This window comes from Canis lupus, chromosome 1 (genome assembly GCF_048164855.1).
Source record: "Canis lupus baileyi chromosome 1, mCanLup2.hap1, whole genome shotgun sequence".
NCBI classification, from domain to species: Eukaryota; Metazoa; Chordata; class Mammalia; order Carnivora; family Canidae; genus Canis; species Canis lupus.
The window spans coordinates 29,041,467-29,059,069 of NC_132838.1; the positions used below are offsets into that span (position 1 = coordinate 29,041,467).

Consider the following 17,603-nt stretch of genomic DNA (forward strand, 5'->3'; position numbering starts at 1 on the left):
GTTGAATTGTGAATCTCTTCTGATTCACCTAATCTGAATCAAAATAATTGTGGGGGTTGAGGAAGGAAGAGGGAGAAATGAGAAGCTGCTTTTAAAATTCATATGGAAATGCAGAGGGCAAAGGATAGCCCAGATAATGCTAAGAAGAAAAAACTGTTGGAGTACATACATAACTGAATAGTGAGATCTATCATAAACTATAGTAATTAAATAATAGTTGTGTTGATACGAACAGTCTAATGTAACAGAATAGAAACTGATCCATTCCCATAGTCATGTTACTTCTGATAATAGTGACACTGCCATACCGCGGAAAAATAGATGCTCTCTTGTGTAGATGGTATTAGATCAATTACACATTCACAGCAGAAAAAAAAGGGTTTTAACTACTACCTCTCTCTCATCATACACAGGGATCAACTGCAGATGAACTGCAGAGCTAATTGTGAAATGCAAAACAAAAAACTTAGAAATAATACATACAAAAACATCTTCATGACTTGGGAAAGATTTCTTACATCACAGAAAACACTTGGCATCAAAGGAAAAAATGGATAAATAGGGCTATTATCAAATTTTAGAATTCTGCTTTTCAAAAGAATTCAGTAATAGTAAAACCCAGAGTGGGAAAATGTCTGCAATATATATCTATATGTATTCGTATCTGAGAAAAGACTGATGTCAAGCTATATAAAACATTCTCATAAATTATAAAAGACAATTCTATTTCTTAAAAATACACACAGAAGACAAATTTACAAATAAATCCAAGCAGACAGTAAACATGAAGAAAATGCTCACATTGGAAGCCCTCAAACACTGCTAATAAAATTAACTGGTACACCAACTCCATAAAATGGGAAGAATTTATTAAAGTGAAAAATACTCATAATCTCTGACAGCGACTCTCTCCTAAGAAGATGCCCAACAAAATAAATATATTAGAAAGCAGTTAGGAATACTTTCAAAGTTTTGTTTTTTTTTTTTTGATGCTAGATTTAAGGAATCACAGCCATGTTCCCAAGTAGCATTTTCCAAGCTGTGTCCCACCTGTTAGTAGTTCTAAAAGACACAAGAATTTCACAAAGGATTCTATGCTAAAAAAATAGATATCCAACAAAAATGTATATATATGCTCACTAAAAGACATAACTAGAATATACTAGCTTTATCTGTAATCATCTAAAACTACAAACAGCTTAAATGTCCATCAGTACAATCAGTGAATTATTGCAGTATATTCACACAATGGATACCTAATACAGTGCAAAAGCAGAACTGATAATTAGCTCAACTACATACAACACAGTATAAAAATCTCACAGAAACAATTTTGAGTGAAAGAAGCCAGGTGCAAACAGCACAGTATTTCTGCTTCTATTTACATTAAAGTAGAAAACCAGGCAAAAATAAGCTGTGTTAGACGTCGAGATAATGTTTACTCCCAAAGAGCAATGAATGTGAAGGGGATTGAAGGGGTTTTTGTTCATGATGTTGTTTCTGGATTCGGATGACAATTTCATAGGCGTGTTCAGTTTGTGAAAATCCACTAAGTGGCTTTGTGGATACCTGTAACACGTACACTTTTCTTTATGTATATCACACTTCTATAAAGGTTTTACAAACATGTAGTAATGAACCACGAAGCATCATCAATAGCATATCCAATGAATAACTACCATAAATTCTAAAATTGCCTATTTTGGTCCCAATTTTTCACCAATTAGATGGAAATTGGGAAGGAAAAGATGTAAGAAATAGGGAAAATGCAATAACAGAGAAAAATAGGAGGAAAGAAATGAGTAAAGAGGAAGATAGAAAGCAAGGATCGGGGGAAGGAAAGCAAGAAGGAAAGACAGAAGCTGAATTAGGCTAAGGATGTGGCAAGGCAATCATGTGTGACAGATTACACACCTGAAATACTTACTGGCTGTTGTTGCCCATTTATAGCTTTTAACAAATATGAGTCTTAATTATATAGGGATTCTAAACTCAATGGCATAAAAAAGAAATCTGTGCACAACAACTACAAAGTTAATGTCATTCTAGGGTTCAGTTAAATTAAGTCAAGAATTAGAGATGACTTAAGTACTATTAACTCACCACAGAGACCCACAGTTACAAATAAATGAATGATTTATTATACGTGAGTCCAGAACAAATGCCAAATATAGCTGACCTTTGAACAATTCTCGGGTTGGGGAGCCAAACCCCTGCATGTTTGCAAATCTGTATTTAACCTCTAACTCCCCCAAAACTTTACTAACAGCCTATTGGTCACCAAAAGCTTTACTGATAACCTAAACAGTCAATCAACACATATTTTGCATGTTATGTGTATTACATACCGTATTCTTACTCTATAAGCAAGTCAGAGAAAAGAAAATGTTATAAGAAAGTCCTAAAGAAAATACATTTATATAGTACTGTACTTATTTATTGAAAAAAAATCTGTTTAAGTGGTTGTGGAAAGTTCAAATCCATGCTGTTCAAGAGTCAACTGTATTCTATTCTGGATTTCTAAAATCAGTCTTTGGGACTAGATTTTTAGTTTTAAGGATTCACCTAAAATCAAGTTATTTCTACCAAGTCACACATTTTTCTCTTAATTTGGATAACAAACCTGATTTAGCCTTCTTTTTCTTTTTTTTTGATTTGCATTTTGTGTCATCTTGCATGCTGTCTTCTACATTGTCTTCCATTGAGCTTATTTTACCATCTTGATGAGAATCTGAGGTAACTGTTCTAACTGGAGATCCCTTCTTTTGTTCACCTTCAACTGTGTCATTGGAGATGTTCGATATACTGCAAATACAATCCAAGTACAAACCATTACAAATACATTCTTCTTCTTAATGATGCAGCAAAGTGAACAGTAAAGGGAGTTAAGGATAATCCTAAAATCAGTATTACTTCTTGTTAGGACACATTATTATCATTAAAATGGTGACATGTCAAATTAGGTATCAATGGGTATTATTTTATACTTGGTGATGAGTTATATACCCATGAGCCAAATTAAACTTGAGCTCTAAACTCCCAGAAAAGATGAAATTGTATTTTATGAGCAATAGACCTGTTTTTCTGTAGAACTGATCAAAACATCCTCAACTTTGCTGCTAAGCAAATGATTAATGAACAAATTTCTAAATCATTTAAAAGCAAAAAAGTATTCTAAGTTTGTTCTGCTTTCAAGAGACTTCAGATATTCAACTTTTTATTTCTAGGTAACAATTAATTGCTTGTGCTTTCCAGTGGCTGGTATGCCACTACATTTTCAGAAGGCTATTATTGAAATGAAAATCTGCATCACATGAACTAATAAATGGTATGGGATAGCAGCATAGAGTTATTATACTCAGTGGTAGAGAGAAACCAGCCTATTAAAGTTTGTAATTTGGGATCCCTGGGTGGTGCAGCGGTTTGGCGCCTGCCTTTGGCCCGGGGCACGATCCTGGAGACCCGGGATCAAATCCCATGTCGGGCTCCCTGCATGGAGCCTGCTTCTCCCTCTGCCTGTGTCTCTGCCTCTCTGTCTCTCTCTGTGTGACTATCATGAATAAATAAATTAAATCTTTAAAAATAAATAAATAAATAAAGTTTGTAATTTATCAAGTAAAAAATCTGCATCTAAATAAAAAACTCACTTCTAATATAGTCATATTTTTAAAAAGAGGTTGAGAAATAAAAATATTAAAGAGATATTCCAAAATATTTGAAAGCTATTTTATCACATCACCAAATACTATTAAAGAGAACTACCTGTCGCATGCCACAGTCATGGAACCCATGGTTTTATTTAAAATTCATGAACATTTAATAGTGAGTATGGCTTAACAGTTCGTAACAGATATGACAGCTCTAAGATTGATTTATGGTATACTGTAGCAAGTGGCCTCTAAGATGGCCTTCAATGATCCTCACCTCCTACCATTAGTATCTTTGTCTAACCCTTTCCGCCTTGATTGTGGGCTGGGTCTGGTGACCCACTTCTTATAGACAAAATATGACAAAAGTAATGGATGCCACTTCCAAGCCACGATTAGGTTCCATAAAGACTGACTTCTCTCTCTCTCTCTCAGCTCTCTGAGAAAGCAAGTGGCCATATTGTGAGTAGCCCATATGGAGAGGTTCATGTGGCAAAGAACCGATGATGTCTCTGGCCAAAAGTTAGTCAGAACCTGAGACCTGCCAAGCACCAAATGAGTGAGTTTAGAAGTGGATCTTCCAAGTGTTCCAACATCTCTGTCACTTGCAGATCCTCCTCCAGCCAAGCCTTAAGATGACTATACCCCCACTGACATCCTGAAAGTAGCTGAGTCAGTGGTACCCACTTAAGCCATGCTCAGATTCCTGATCCACAGAAACTGTGAGACAATAAATGTTCATTGTTTTGCTAAGTTCTGGAGTTTTCTTATGCAGTAACAGATGGTTAATACATATATGAACACATTCATATAGCAACTCTTTGCTCTCCTTTTTGTTACTTCTGGTAGTCTAGCTTTTAGTAAGAGGAATTATTATTGTTTGTATTTATGTATGTATGTATTTATTTATTAATGAGAGGCACAGAGAAAGAGGCAGATATAGGCAGAGGGAGAAGCAGACCCCTCGCATGGAGCTCAATGTGGGACTCGATTCCAGGACCCTGAGATCTCGCCCCAAGCCAAAGACAGACAGATGCTCAACCACTGAGCCACCCAGGTGTCCCAAGGGAAATTATTTTTAGATGAGAACATTAAAGGAAACTGTCCCCAAACACTGGGAAATAATCAAATATAGAATATTCCTACCTCAAGTTATTTACATAAATGTGGATTACAGAAAGCAAAGTTAAAGACATTTTTTATCTTGTTTTCCCCAGAGAGATATATAAATATGAATATGATCACAGAAGTGCTCACATTACATATACTAACATATATGTATAAGCATCATATACATAAAAAGACTAGAATACCAAAATGCTTATGATTACCTTTGGATGCTTAGGTTACTTTACCTTCTTCTTTGTGTCTTTGTTGTATGTTCTATAATAAGCAAATATTTGTATAATAAAGGAAAAACACTATATTCATATAACCAAATAGGCATTTATAATTCAAAAAAGAGAAATACATTGGGTTTCTATTATTTAATAACCAGATCTAAATAAGTATTTATTTATTTTTTAAAGATTTTATTTTTTTATTCATGAAAGGCAGAGAGAGAGAGAGACAGAGAGACACAAGCAGAGGGAGAAGCAGGCTCCCTGAAAGGAGTCTGATGTGGGACTTGATCCCACACCCTCGGATCACGACATGAGCCAAAGGCAGACACTCAACCACAGAGCACCCAGGCATTCCCTGAATAAGTATTTAAGGGTAGAGACCCTAGAATAAGACTGCTAAGGTTTTAGTTTTAGTTCAGCTTCTTGCTGGTTCTGTGACTTAAATCCTTCAAGTTTCCTTATCTGCAAAATAGGGTAATAGTATTCCTCACGTTGTTACAAGGAATAAATGACTTAATTCTTGTAAAGCATTTAGCACTCACTAAAGTGCAATGGAAAAGGTAACTGTTATTATTGTACTCGCAATGTATCCACAAGAAAGTCTAAAAATTTTCTTAGTGTAACTACAGACATCACTCAAAAGCTGAGAATGTGAGTGTTTTTTTTAAAGAGGACACTTCATATTTTTCAATGCAAAGTACCTTGTTTCAGCTTTAGATGAAATTGGAACTTTCTTTTTTTTCTTTATTTTTTTCTCACTGTTCAATTTGCCATCATGCAATGAAGAAGTAGTATCTAGGGGAAAGTAAGTCAACTGTTCTTTGAGTTTCTTTCTTATTTTCTTCTTAATCTCCTTTGCCATTTCTTCAGCTACTTGGAGCTGGTATACTTGCATCAGTTCTTCTTCCTCATCTACATTATTATTTTCTCTTTCTTCATCTGCCTTCTCGCTCTTCTGATGAGCAACCCCTGGCTGTGACTTGGTTCGTGCTTTCTGATGTGTGGAATCCACTTTCTTCATGGGAGTTTCCAGTTCCATTCCTTGTGCAGTCATCTGGAGTACCGTTTTAATAACTTTTTTACTTGCCTTCCATTGCCTGTCTTCCTCTACAGTAACATCATCTGGATTTTCAGGTGTTGACTGGGAATTCCTTAGTTTGCTTTTAGTGCCTGGCATGTTCTTCTCTAGGTTAGTAGTGTTTGAAGAACTGACATCATCACTTTTAGTTTCTTTACTTTTCTGAAGATTGCTTCTAACAGTATCAAGCTAGGAAAAGAAGACACAGTGACAAAGCTTCAGCCAAGCACAATTCAGTGATATAAAACACAATGATCACAGTTCAGTGTGTACTACTGGGAAAATCATTTCATTTTTTACTTGAACATACTAATACCATTCTAGACTGTCTCATTAGCACTATCCTAGTTTATTCTCTTGGCATTAGATTCGTAATTTCTGAGAGTAACTTCAGATTAAATGAGATCATTAACATGGGGAAAAATACTTAATGACTTTCTAGAAGTGAATAAATTGCCCAAATCTCAAATGTTATTTTTCTCTTTGGCAGAATGATCCATACTTTAATTATAAGATATTTGAGAAATTGCTAAAAGAGCCAGAGTTAAAGCACTTCAGGTTCCCCAAAACACACCCACGTCATTTATCTTAATTCATAATCACATTCTAAAATCAAAAGTCTGTAGTTTAGAATTATCCTACAATTAATCCAAATACATCACCGAAAATGCTGCCAAATATTATAAAATTATGTTAAATCACAGACTAAACACACCTGGATATCTTTCTCTAATCAAAATTATTTTAAATGAGATATTTTAAATAAAAATGCTAGAAATCAAAGAGGAATGTTACTAGTAATAAAATAAATATTTTGAGAAATTTCCCAAGGATAAAATATAGTCAGGATTAGATTAAGAAATTAGTAGGGATCCCTGGGTGGCGCAGCGGTTTAGCGCCTGCCTTTGGCCCAGGGCGCGATCCTGGAGACCCGGGATCGAGTCCCACGTCGGGCTCCCGGTGCATGGAGCCTGCTTCTCCCTCTGCCTGTGTGTCTGCCCCCAGTGCCCCCCCCCCACCGTGACTATCATAAATAAATAAAAATTAAAAAGAAATTAGTAGAAAAAAACATAGTCCATAGGAAAAGACTTTTCTAGAGAAGGGTGGTTCTGAAGAATCCATAAGCCCAGAGTCAAGTAAGCCCAAAGTCAAGTATCCCAGGAGGGGATAACCTGAGGATGACCAATTGAGGAGCTGGGAGGGACAGCTCTGTCCCCTACCTCCATTTGTGTTAGATGGTGACTTTCATTCAAAGGATAAAACAGTTGAACATAGTGAGACACAGCAGCATGCTTCAGGTAGGTTCAACCCTCACCCATGACAGAAGTAGATTATGTTGTAAACAACCAATAGGCTGGAGAAGAGAGATTCTCCAATAGAAATATGACTAGATATCTAAAAGCTAATAAAAACTGAAGTTGCAAAATGAAAGGTCATAAACTCAATAAAACAGAAAAATTAATAAGGAGGGAACATGAATTAAGAGCACATACAAAAAAAAAAAAAAAAACAAAAAAAAAAAAAAAAAAAAAAAAAGAGCACATACAAAATCAGAACTTAAAATAAATGTAATTAATATCAAGGTAATTCAAAAGCATATCGAATAAAGAAAACCGGCAGATGTTAGAATTAAAATTTTGACTAACAGAAATAAAAGCTTAGGAGATGTGTTGAAAAACACAATGGAAAAAAAAAAAAGAAAGAAAAAGAAAAGAAAAACACAATGGGCAAACCAAAGTGCTAGAAGATGGAAGCCAGTATCAAAATGAAGAATACTCTCAGAAATAGACCAGCTTATCAATGAAGACTAAAGTTCAATTTTTAAAAAATCCTCATGTTTAAAAGTAGTTGGAAAATATCTAATACATGTGTAAGATGGAGAAATGTTGAAAAGATTAGTATCCTAATATATATCCAATATTTTACCATCTCCAAGACTCTTTTGCTTACCTAAAATAGATTTCCAAATTCTACCTATTCTTCAAAGATTAAATTATGGAGCCACACCTTTTAAAACATCTTCCCTGATCAAATCTAATAAAAATGATTTCTCTTTAAAAATAAATTTATTTTTACATGTTCTGTTTCTAGAAGCAATATGTGCTTAACTTAAAACAGTTAGAAAGAAAAAATTAAAAATAAAAGAACTAGAAAATATGTAAAGAGAAAAAGACCCAAAGCTCAATTCTGCTTACTTTACACAAGGAAAATCATTGCTAATCTTTTCAGAGACTTATTTTTGTCTCCTTGCTATGAATATACTCATACCTCATAACTTTGAATTTCCATTATGTTAAAATGGAGTACATACAAATCTTTTTACTTTATCAGTGAGTACCAGAAATATAGTGGCAATATGTACAAATGGTGAGGACACTCCTGAAGGAAATAATTGGAAAAAGATAACCAAGAATTAGAAATGGAAGAATTACGGTTTAGAAGATTTAAAAAATGGAATTATGGGACAGTTTAATCAGAGGAGGCTCAGTTTTTTATTTACTCTCTTCCACTTACCTGTCAGTCAACCTTTGTACTAATATTATTTAAATTTTATACTATGACTTTACATTTGTTTTTCATGTTTTGGCTTTATTCAATTAATTTTTAAAACCACACAATAAATACAATTCGTAGGGTATTTTTTGGTAGTAAATCATACATTACACATCACTGTACTGATGTTTTTATTAGTTTTTAAATATCCAGCTTTTGGTTGTTTTCATTCCTTTCTCTTGCTAACAACTTTATGGGATGATTTATAAATTTCCAAATGGCTTTTAAATTTTCAATTTTGTTATTTCTAGTTTTGTTGTACTATAGTTAAAAAAAACTATTTTATGGACTTTAATATTTCAAGGATTAGATTATGACTGAATTTTGAAGTGCTCCAAATACATCTGTTCATGTTCTATTATCTCTTTGCTCATCCTTTTGTCTTTCTTTCTTTAAGCAGGAGGAAATCAAACAAGTTTAATAATATGCATCTTTGCTTCAGTTTGTTTTTTAAATCAGCTTTACTGAGATACAACTTACATATAAAATTCACCAATTTTAAGTACAGAATTAAATGAATTTTGGTAAATTTGGTAAATTTTGGTAAATACAACCACTACCATAATCACGATGTTAAACATTTCCATCATCCCACACATTCTTGTACAAAGTCAACCTCTAGTCTTCCATGCCCTAATCCCACTCAAGCACTCATCTGCTCTCTATCAAGGTAGTTTTGTCTTGTCTAGAATTTTTCACATACATGGAATCATACAGTATAACTGGTTTCTGTGACTGGTTTACTTGGGATATCTTTTATCCCTTATAAGATCAGAGTATCTTTCCACACTGGAAGACTGAATCAGCTACTTCTATTTTCCTATTTTTAATGTTTATTAATTTTTAAGATGTCTGAAATGTAATTTGGTATGTGCAATAAAATGAGGCTCTAACTGACCTTTTCCCGCCGAAGCAAAAGCAACTACAATTAGCCCTAAACAACATGGGTTTGAACTGTGTGGGTTCACTTACGTGTGGATTTTTTTTTATAATGCATACCATACAGTACTATAAATGTATTTTCTCTTATGATTTTCTTAACATTTTCTCTGGCTTTATTGTAAGAATACTGTATATAATACATGTAACATATAAACTATGTGTCAATGGGCTGTTTGTTATCAGTATCTAGTCAATAGGAGACTATTACCAGTTAAGTGTTGGGGAAGTCAAAAATTAGAAGAATTTCAACTGAAACCCCTGCTGTTCAAGAGTCAACTACATACCAATACTAGTTCTTGTATTATAACTTCTTGGAACATCTGGAAAAGCTACACTTCCCTCACTTTTTTCTTTCAAATTTTTTAGTTAATCTTCCTTTTTTATTCTTCTGCATAACTTTAGTCTCATTTTGTCAACTGAAAAAAGTAGTCTACTGGAGACTGCTATTGCTGGGCCAACCTTAAAAGAACCAGCATATATAAAGTTCAAGCTTTCTGAAATACCTACTAATATAGAATCTGTATTTTCAAACAATTTATTTTTAAAATCTTGCAGGACTTTTGTGGCTTCTATATATGAAATCTTTATTTTCTGTCCCGCAGTATTTTTTTCTGATTCATGGTTTCTAGGCTGTTAACAGATGATTTTTGTATACTTAACCTTGTTCACGTTCAATTGATTCACACAGGTTTTCTCAGAACATTACTATTTGGACTATCAATAATAAGCACTTACCCCCCTAGCTAAGAGTCACACATTTGTTCACGCTACCACTGGCATATCGGGGAAGCAGCACCAATCAACTGTCATGAATAAAGCTCTGGAGTTATAAGGATCTGGATTCACTATTATTAGTTATAAGATCCTTGGTAAGTTCCTTGACCTCTCTGTGCCCCAGTTCTCCAAGCTGTACTCCCCATGACAGGATTCTTACATGCAGAGCACTTGGCATAGTCCCTGGCATGCAGTAGGGACAAATATCAGGTGAAGAAAATCACTAACATTATTTACATTTCTTGTCTAATTATATTTACTAAAACTTCAAGAATATTAATTATGGGTGAAAAGAGATCTTTCCTTATGGATCCTGATTTTAAAGGAAGTACTTGTTGGTGAAGTGTCTATAGGTTCATCCAGGGACTATCCTCTCTTCTCAAAGGGGACTCTGGGAACTCCCAAAATCATCTACAATAATATCTCAGAGAGTACATAATTACCACTTATGTGAACACCAAATTATTTTTTTCAAAAATCATTAATATCCTTTTCCAAATAAAATATTATGGCTTTTCTCCTTATTTTTATACGATCATATGGTTTTTATTCAACTTATTTGTACTGATTTACTGATGTTGAATGATAGCCAATTTTTAAGATATTCTTTTTCTTTTAAAAGATTTATTTGAGAGAGTAAGAAAGAGAGAGCACAAACAGGGTGAAGGGTAGAGGGAGAAGCAGACTCCTTGCTGAGTAGGGAGCCCCATGCAGAGCTCAGAGCTCAATCCTGGGACCCCAGAATCATGACCTGAGCTGAAAGCAGACACTTAACTGACTGAGGCACTCAGGTGCCCCAAAATATTTTTTTTAATTACTTTTTTTTTTTTTTTAAGAGAGAGAGAGAATGTGTGTGCGTGTGGGGGTTGGGGGGTGATGGCAGGCAGAAGGGGAGAGAGAATCTTAACCAGGCTCCATACCCAACAGAGAGCCTGACTCAGAGTTTGACCTGGGGCTCATCTCATGATCCTGAGATCATGACCTGAGCCAAAGCCAAAAGTTGGGACACTCAACTGAGTGAACCACCCAGGGAACACTAAGAGTTTATTCTTAAATTTCTTCTTTCGTTATTTTTGTTTCTTTAAAAAAAATCTGTTATTTTTTCTTGACCTCTGATGACTTTGATAATATAATATCTATTATATTATGATATCTATTATTATAATAGTATAATAACATAATAATAATATAATAATCTATTTTACATATTATTTGTTTCACTTATTTTAAACTCCAAGATGAAGTAACTTCTGACTACACTTTAGGTAAAAGTACTAGTTATAGGACTTTCTCTGCAAGCTAGGAAACCTTTGCTCAACGTTTGAGAACAATGTTTCTGTTATTTCACATTATCATATGTACATTATCTAATATAAATCTTCAGTAATTATTTTTGGCAAAAATAATAAAGAAAGTTCTATATGTTTAACTGGTCTCAAAAGACTCTGCAAATGTATTTTCAGATCATAATTTCTCTATTCTTAAATTCTTAATTTTGATTCCTCTTTCTGGAAATGATACTACATATTCAAATAATACACCTTCAATCGTATTCTTAACTCCTGTAGTAATTCTCTGTTAATTTCCATGTTCACTACTGACCTCACAAACAAATGACACTTAGGTGGCCAGATTTCTTGTGACACAATTTTTTCCCTCAATATTATGTAGATATTGCTTTATCTAGATTTAGGGTTTCCTAAGAGAAGCCAGAAATGTACCAGGTGTTTCTTTTTCTGTTGAGATACTTGCAAAATTAATTTTTCTCTTGAAATTAAAAAATTCTAAATATAGTTTTCATCTCATAAATTTTACCTAAAATGCAAGATAGACTCATCTCTTCCTACATCCTAATCATGCTCCTTCTACTGTTTCTGCTCCATTAACACCATATGGAAATGTAGGTCAAGTATTTCTTTCTATATGTCCTCATTACTTATTTCATTTTAATTTTTAGCCATTTTTTCTCATGAAGAATGCCTCAAATTTATCTTCCTTACCACTAATTAGATTTTTCCATGGAACCAATTCTACTATTTTAGGCCTAAGATATAGTTTTTAAAAAGCAACTAAAGGCAGAATATGGAGAGACTGTGGTTTTAAATCCCACTCTATTTCTGGTTATATGGCTCTGGCAAACCTACATCTTTGTTAAGTGGTTTTTCTGTTCTGATGGTTATAAAACCTCTCATGCAAAATAAGAGCCCCAAAACCTACATTTCATGATTAACATGAGAATCAGAAATAGCACTTGGGAAACTCTTATCAGAGTGCCTAACAGATTGCTGAAAAACAATAAGGTGGATCTGCCATTATTATGAGTTCTGTTATTACAGCCTTTTCCTTGCTTCCTTTTCTTATTTCAGCCTGGTTCTCTTCCAGTCTCAGCCTGTCTGTACGTGTTTTTGTTCTGAAAAGGTCCCATCTCTCCATACGTTATTCAAAGAGGTCCTACTGGGTTGTGGTTAAGAGAGTGAGTTCTGTAGTCAAACTGTTAAGAGTTTGAATTCTAGTTCTGCCACTAACTATGCAAATTTAGGCAAGTTATTCAACCTCTTTGTGATCCAGTTTCCTCAACTATAAATGGAGATAAAACCTCATCATTTTGTTGTTTGTATTAAAAATTAGTGTATATACAATGTTTAGAAATTCTTGAAAGATAGAAAGCACTGTTATCTAGCAAATAAAAACAGGTATTCCTCCTCAAATTTTTAAAGTAAATCATTTAAAAAATATTTTGTGTTTCTCCAAGTCCTCCAGGAACATTCCCTTCTTTTCAGCTGAAAAATCTCTTCCTCAATAATTTTTCCTAGGATACTTATCCCTGAATTAAAAAAAAAAAAAAAAAAAGTTTGCATGGCCTGCTATGTACCTAAAAAGTCTGGGTAGATTATGTCGAGTCACCTCACACTTGTGTACTCTGAACATCTAAAATGGACAATAGGTAAATGGCTGGCTCTCCTGCCCAGTTTTTGGTTATCCATTTAATTGAGCATTCCTGGCCTAAACTCACAAAGCCCAGTGCTAACAGTAAGAGAAAATATGAGGTTCTACTTTGAGTCCATAAAAATATCCTCAACTGTTTCCAGGGTTCTTTCTGATTTTGTCTAATGTATACCACCTTACCAAAAGGGAGGGCAGAAACTAATATGCAATGTTTCATCCACCATCTGCCACCATACTCACACTGATACCACCAAAAGAAGCACATTCTATAAAAGGGCAGCATCTACTATGGGAAACCTAATCTGCCCCATTCCGTCTGTAGTTCTAAATTGGTATGCCATAGTAAACAGCTGTACTGTGACCTTCTCACGTGTGTGCAGCTGGATTCTGGCCAATGTTAGTACTTATTTTTGCCTCGCTTAGAATATGTACTATCATGTTGATGGCTGCCAGGAAGAATATTAGAAGAGGTCACATGGCAAAATTCAGAACAGTGTAAAATTTGTTACAAGTAAAATATAAGTTATAAATAAGTCATAAAACTCTTGCCAAAGAAATACCATGCACTAATTACCAGAGCATGCATGAAATTATTTGTGCCTGTTGTGTGTGTGTGTGTATAACAGATTATGGTCAAAGGAGTACAAGTTTCAAGTAATACAGTGAAACAGGTGTGAAAAGTACATTGTGGATACCATTACATACTTTCTATAATACTCTGGAATCAGGATGTAGTCAATTGCTGATTTGTTTAGTACTGCTCTGAGTTCTGCATTTTTAAATCTTCAAGTGTGCTGCCAAAAAGTCTATCATTTGAAAGTGTGTCTCAAGTATAAAAGGATAATTATTGCCTTAAGATTTCACTGATTTCTCCTGGTTCTGCTGAGTAGACTCAGATGAGTAAGTCTAAATAAAGATAAGCCACTGAATATCTTAAGATATTATTCCCTAAATTCATCACAATTCTGGGTTGAAAATCTTAATTTCCTTTAAAAATGAGTAACATGTTGGCCAGTTGAGTTTGCCCATTCTCTCACCACTCTCATCAGTTTGTATATGTTATTCCTGTAGGATCACCACTGAAAACTGAACTCAGTGCCCTAAGAGTCATGTGGATTCTAACATAAGCTTTATTTTACCATGTGTTATCGACCATGAGATAGATTTATCAATTTCCAAAGTTCCTCAGAGGTTTAATATAAAAGTCATAATTTCATGCAGATATGTAAGTCATCATTATCAAATGATCAACTACTCACTGCAATTTTTTCTCCAGATTTGCCGATTTTTTTCTTCAGTTTTTTTCTTTCCTGAATGAGATCATGGTGGGTCTTAAGCAATTCCTCAAAGCGAACTCTGGTTTTTACTTTGGCTTCACTCTCCACTGCAAAGATAAAGACTCATCATTTGCTAAACAACTCTATTATAGTATATACCTGCATAATTATCATGTTAAAGAACACAGTCTTGTACATACCTGCATGAGTTCTTTAGCTACCTTAGAACTGACCAATCCTTCCATCTTTTTAAATTTTTTTTTTAAAGATTTTATTTATTTATTCATGAGAGACACTGGGGGGGGGGGGGCGGCGGGCAAAGGGAGAAGCAGGCTCCCTGCAAGGAGCCCAGTGTGGGACTCCATCCAGGATCCCAGCCAGGATCTTGCCCTGAGCCAAAGGCAGACACTCAACCGCTGAGCCACCCAGGAATCCCCTCGGGCTTTCCTTCTTAAAAAATGTTTCTTTTGGTTTTGGTGACACCACATTCACCTGTATCCCTCTTACTGGGCCATTCTCTCTAAAAGTTTCTATTACTAACTTTCTACTTGTGATGTATGGAGGCATCTACTACTGTTATGTGGCCTTACCCAATTTACTTAACTCTAAACTTCATCTTCGTTATCTGTAAAATCAGAATAATCCTATGTTAAAGATCATTTGTGTGAAGAATAGCTAACATTACCTAGTCAATAATCAGTATTTAAAAAATAAGAAAAGCTGAAAAGTTATTTTTTCTTTTAAAACTTAAGTCAGATCATGTTATTTCCTTGCTCAAGACCTTGTGAGTTTCTCATTTCACTTAGAACTAAATGAGTCCTTCATATGCCTTACAGGGTTCTCACTTCCTGGCCTGCCTACCTCCACAGCTTGAAATCAAGAGAAACAGCCCCTTAGATCCCTATATTCGGGCCATACTGCCCTTCTCACTCCTTCACCAGAATAAGCACCCTCCCATGTGAAACTGCTTCTACTTGATGCAAACTTCCTTTAAACTTCTCAGCTACCTGGTGTTAAGCTGCCTGTTCAAATATTGCCTCTAAAGTGGAACATTTCCTCACAACCTCATCTAAATCTCCCCATGCCTCAGACAGCAGTTTTTTCTTTACAGCACCTAATCCAACTTGAAACTGTAGAATTATTTGTGTATCTATACAAATATATTGTCTCTGTCTCTCCCACTGTACTAGCTATCATCCCTACTACTATCATGAGATCTAGCACAGAGTACCTACTCAATAAATGGTGAATGAATGGGTGATTGCCCCAGAGCTGGTGTTGGCAAATACGGCCTGCAGGGCAGTCACCTTCTTTTATAATGAAAGTTTACTGAAATACAGCCATATCCACCCTTAAGAATTCTTATCGATGTTTCCATGCTTCAATGGCAGAGATGAGCAGTTACGGCAGAGAATAAAACTAAAATATTTACTAGATTTCCTTTTAGGAAAGTTTGCCGATACCTGCTCTAGAGTAAAACATCCATTTTGATGATAAAGAATACAAACTAGCCATATGTTGTAATGATTATTTCCCTTATCCAGTGGAGTCCTAAACTGCTATCCATTAAATACCTACTAACCTTAATACTAATATCTAACATTTAATAGAAAATTGATAAAAAAATAAATAGAAAACTGACAATATCTGAATGTAATATTTGGTTAATATATTCATGAAGAGGTCAAAGAACTTTGAAATAATTCAAAGTTTAAAATAAATAAATAAACAAATAAAATGTATTGCATATATAAATTTCATAAAAGTCTTACCAGTGGGCATATCTCAGCTTTATGGAGAGCATTGAATTGTAATGTAAAGCACTGCCTCAATCAGGATCCTACTAATACAAAGAGAATTTATTTGTAGCATGGAATTTACAAATAAAAATTATATAACATTCTTCACACAAGATTATGTGATGATTCATCTACTACATAAGTTTATACCAATAAAGTTCTCTTAACCCAGTCTTATGCAAATGAATTAAATGTATTTGAATCAGTTTAGAACTGAAAAAAGGTAAAGAAACCTGGATCGTATTTGAATAAGATATTTATATATTTGAAACAAAAACTTTTTAAAAACCTTGAAAGGCAATAAATATGTACTTGGTATGTTAATGCCGTTTTACAAGTGTTTTAAGTAAAGATTATACATTACAATGTACTTTTAAGAAAACAAACTCCACCCCAAAATTGACTTTTCCAAGAACATATGCTATTATATTAATAAAATATGCTTGTAGGTAGCATACTCACAGATAATAAATTTAAACATTTTTGTACCTGCCATTAAAAGTTTTGCAACAACAGAAAAGGTTAAAAGTACAAGCATTTGTACCATCTTCCTCAAATAAATATCTGGGTGTGTATTATTATATACCAAACCCAGGGATAAATTCAGGATATATACTCTTTAATTTCTAATCTTACTTAGTGATGAGGGTGCGTATCCAAAACAAACATATTAACTTCCACATTAGAACACAATATTCACACATTTTTAAGAGTAAAACTGAAGATTGTAAAAAAAAAAAAATAAGAAAAACATAATTTGAGTTGGCTCAGCAATTATCAGTTAAGGCTTTGGCTCCTTGGGGATCAACATTCATCTTCCTCCAATATTATGGGTACTCTGGACAGAAAAGTCTCGAGAAGAAATGCTAAAAAGGAAAGAATAATTATACACATATACCTAATTATGTGGGTTAACTTATATAAAACAATTATTTGGTACACAGACAAAATGGATTATCACTAAATTCTCACAGTTAAGACTCCTATACTTTATGGATGGGAACCCGAATATACTCTTCCTAGTAGATATAGATATAATAAGTTTGGTTATCTACTTTCCAATCTACCCCAAATTAGCAAAGAGAGAAGATGTAAAGGCAAGCGCATCAGTAATTGAAACCTGACAGCGCATAAGTAGAGAAAAACCAAAGTAACGTCTTAATATTTATATATTTCATGGTCATTCAACTTATAGGAAAATAGCTCAACTATGGGACTATGAGTCATTAAGAAAAGGCTTACTT

General features: G+C 34.2%; 1 protein-coding gene across 24 annotated transcripts in view; it reads right to left on the bottom strand.

Annotated features, from left to right (window-relative positions):
• The window catches only part of AHI1 (Abelson helper integration site 1), a 199,003-nt gene that overhangs the window by 176,936 nt on the left and 4,464 nt on the right, over window positions 1-17,603 (bottom strand). For 15 of the 24 annotated variants that reach the window (XR_012030072.1, XM_072824443.1, XM_072824457.1 and 12 more), the window contains exons 3-6: window positions 16,333-16,400; window positions 14,543-14,667; window positions 5,692-6,257; window positions 2,624-2,805 (exon numbers count right to left, since the gene is read on the bottom strand). Coding sequence is in view for 23 of the 24 variants with exons in the window: in XM_072824443.1 (XP_072680544.1) it covers window positions 2,624-2,805; window positions 5,692-6,257; window positions 14,543-14,667; window positions 16,333-16,342 (883 nt within the window). In the remaining variant the exon portion in view is untranslated. Of the gene's footprint in view, window positions 1-2,623; window positions 2,806-5,691; window positions 6,258-14,542; window positions 14,668-16,332; window positions 16,404-16,995; window positions 17,226-17,603 lie in introns of all 24 variants that reach the window. The other 9 variants (XM_072824495.1, XM_072824520.1, XM_072824480.1 and 6 more) reach the window with 2 other exon arrangements.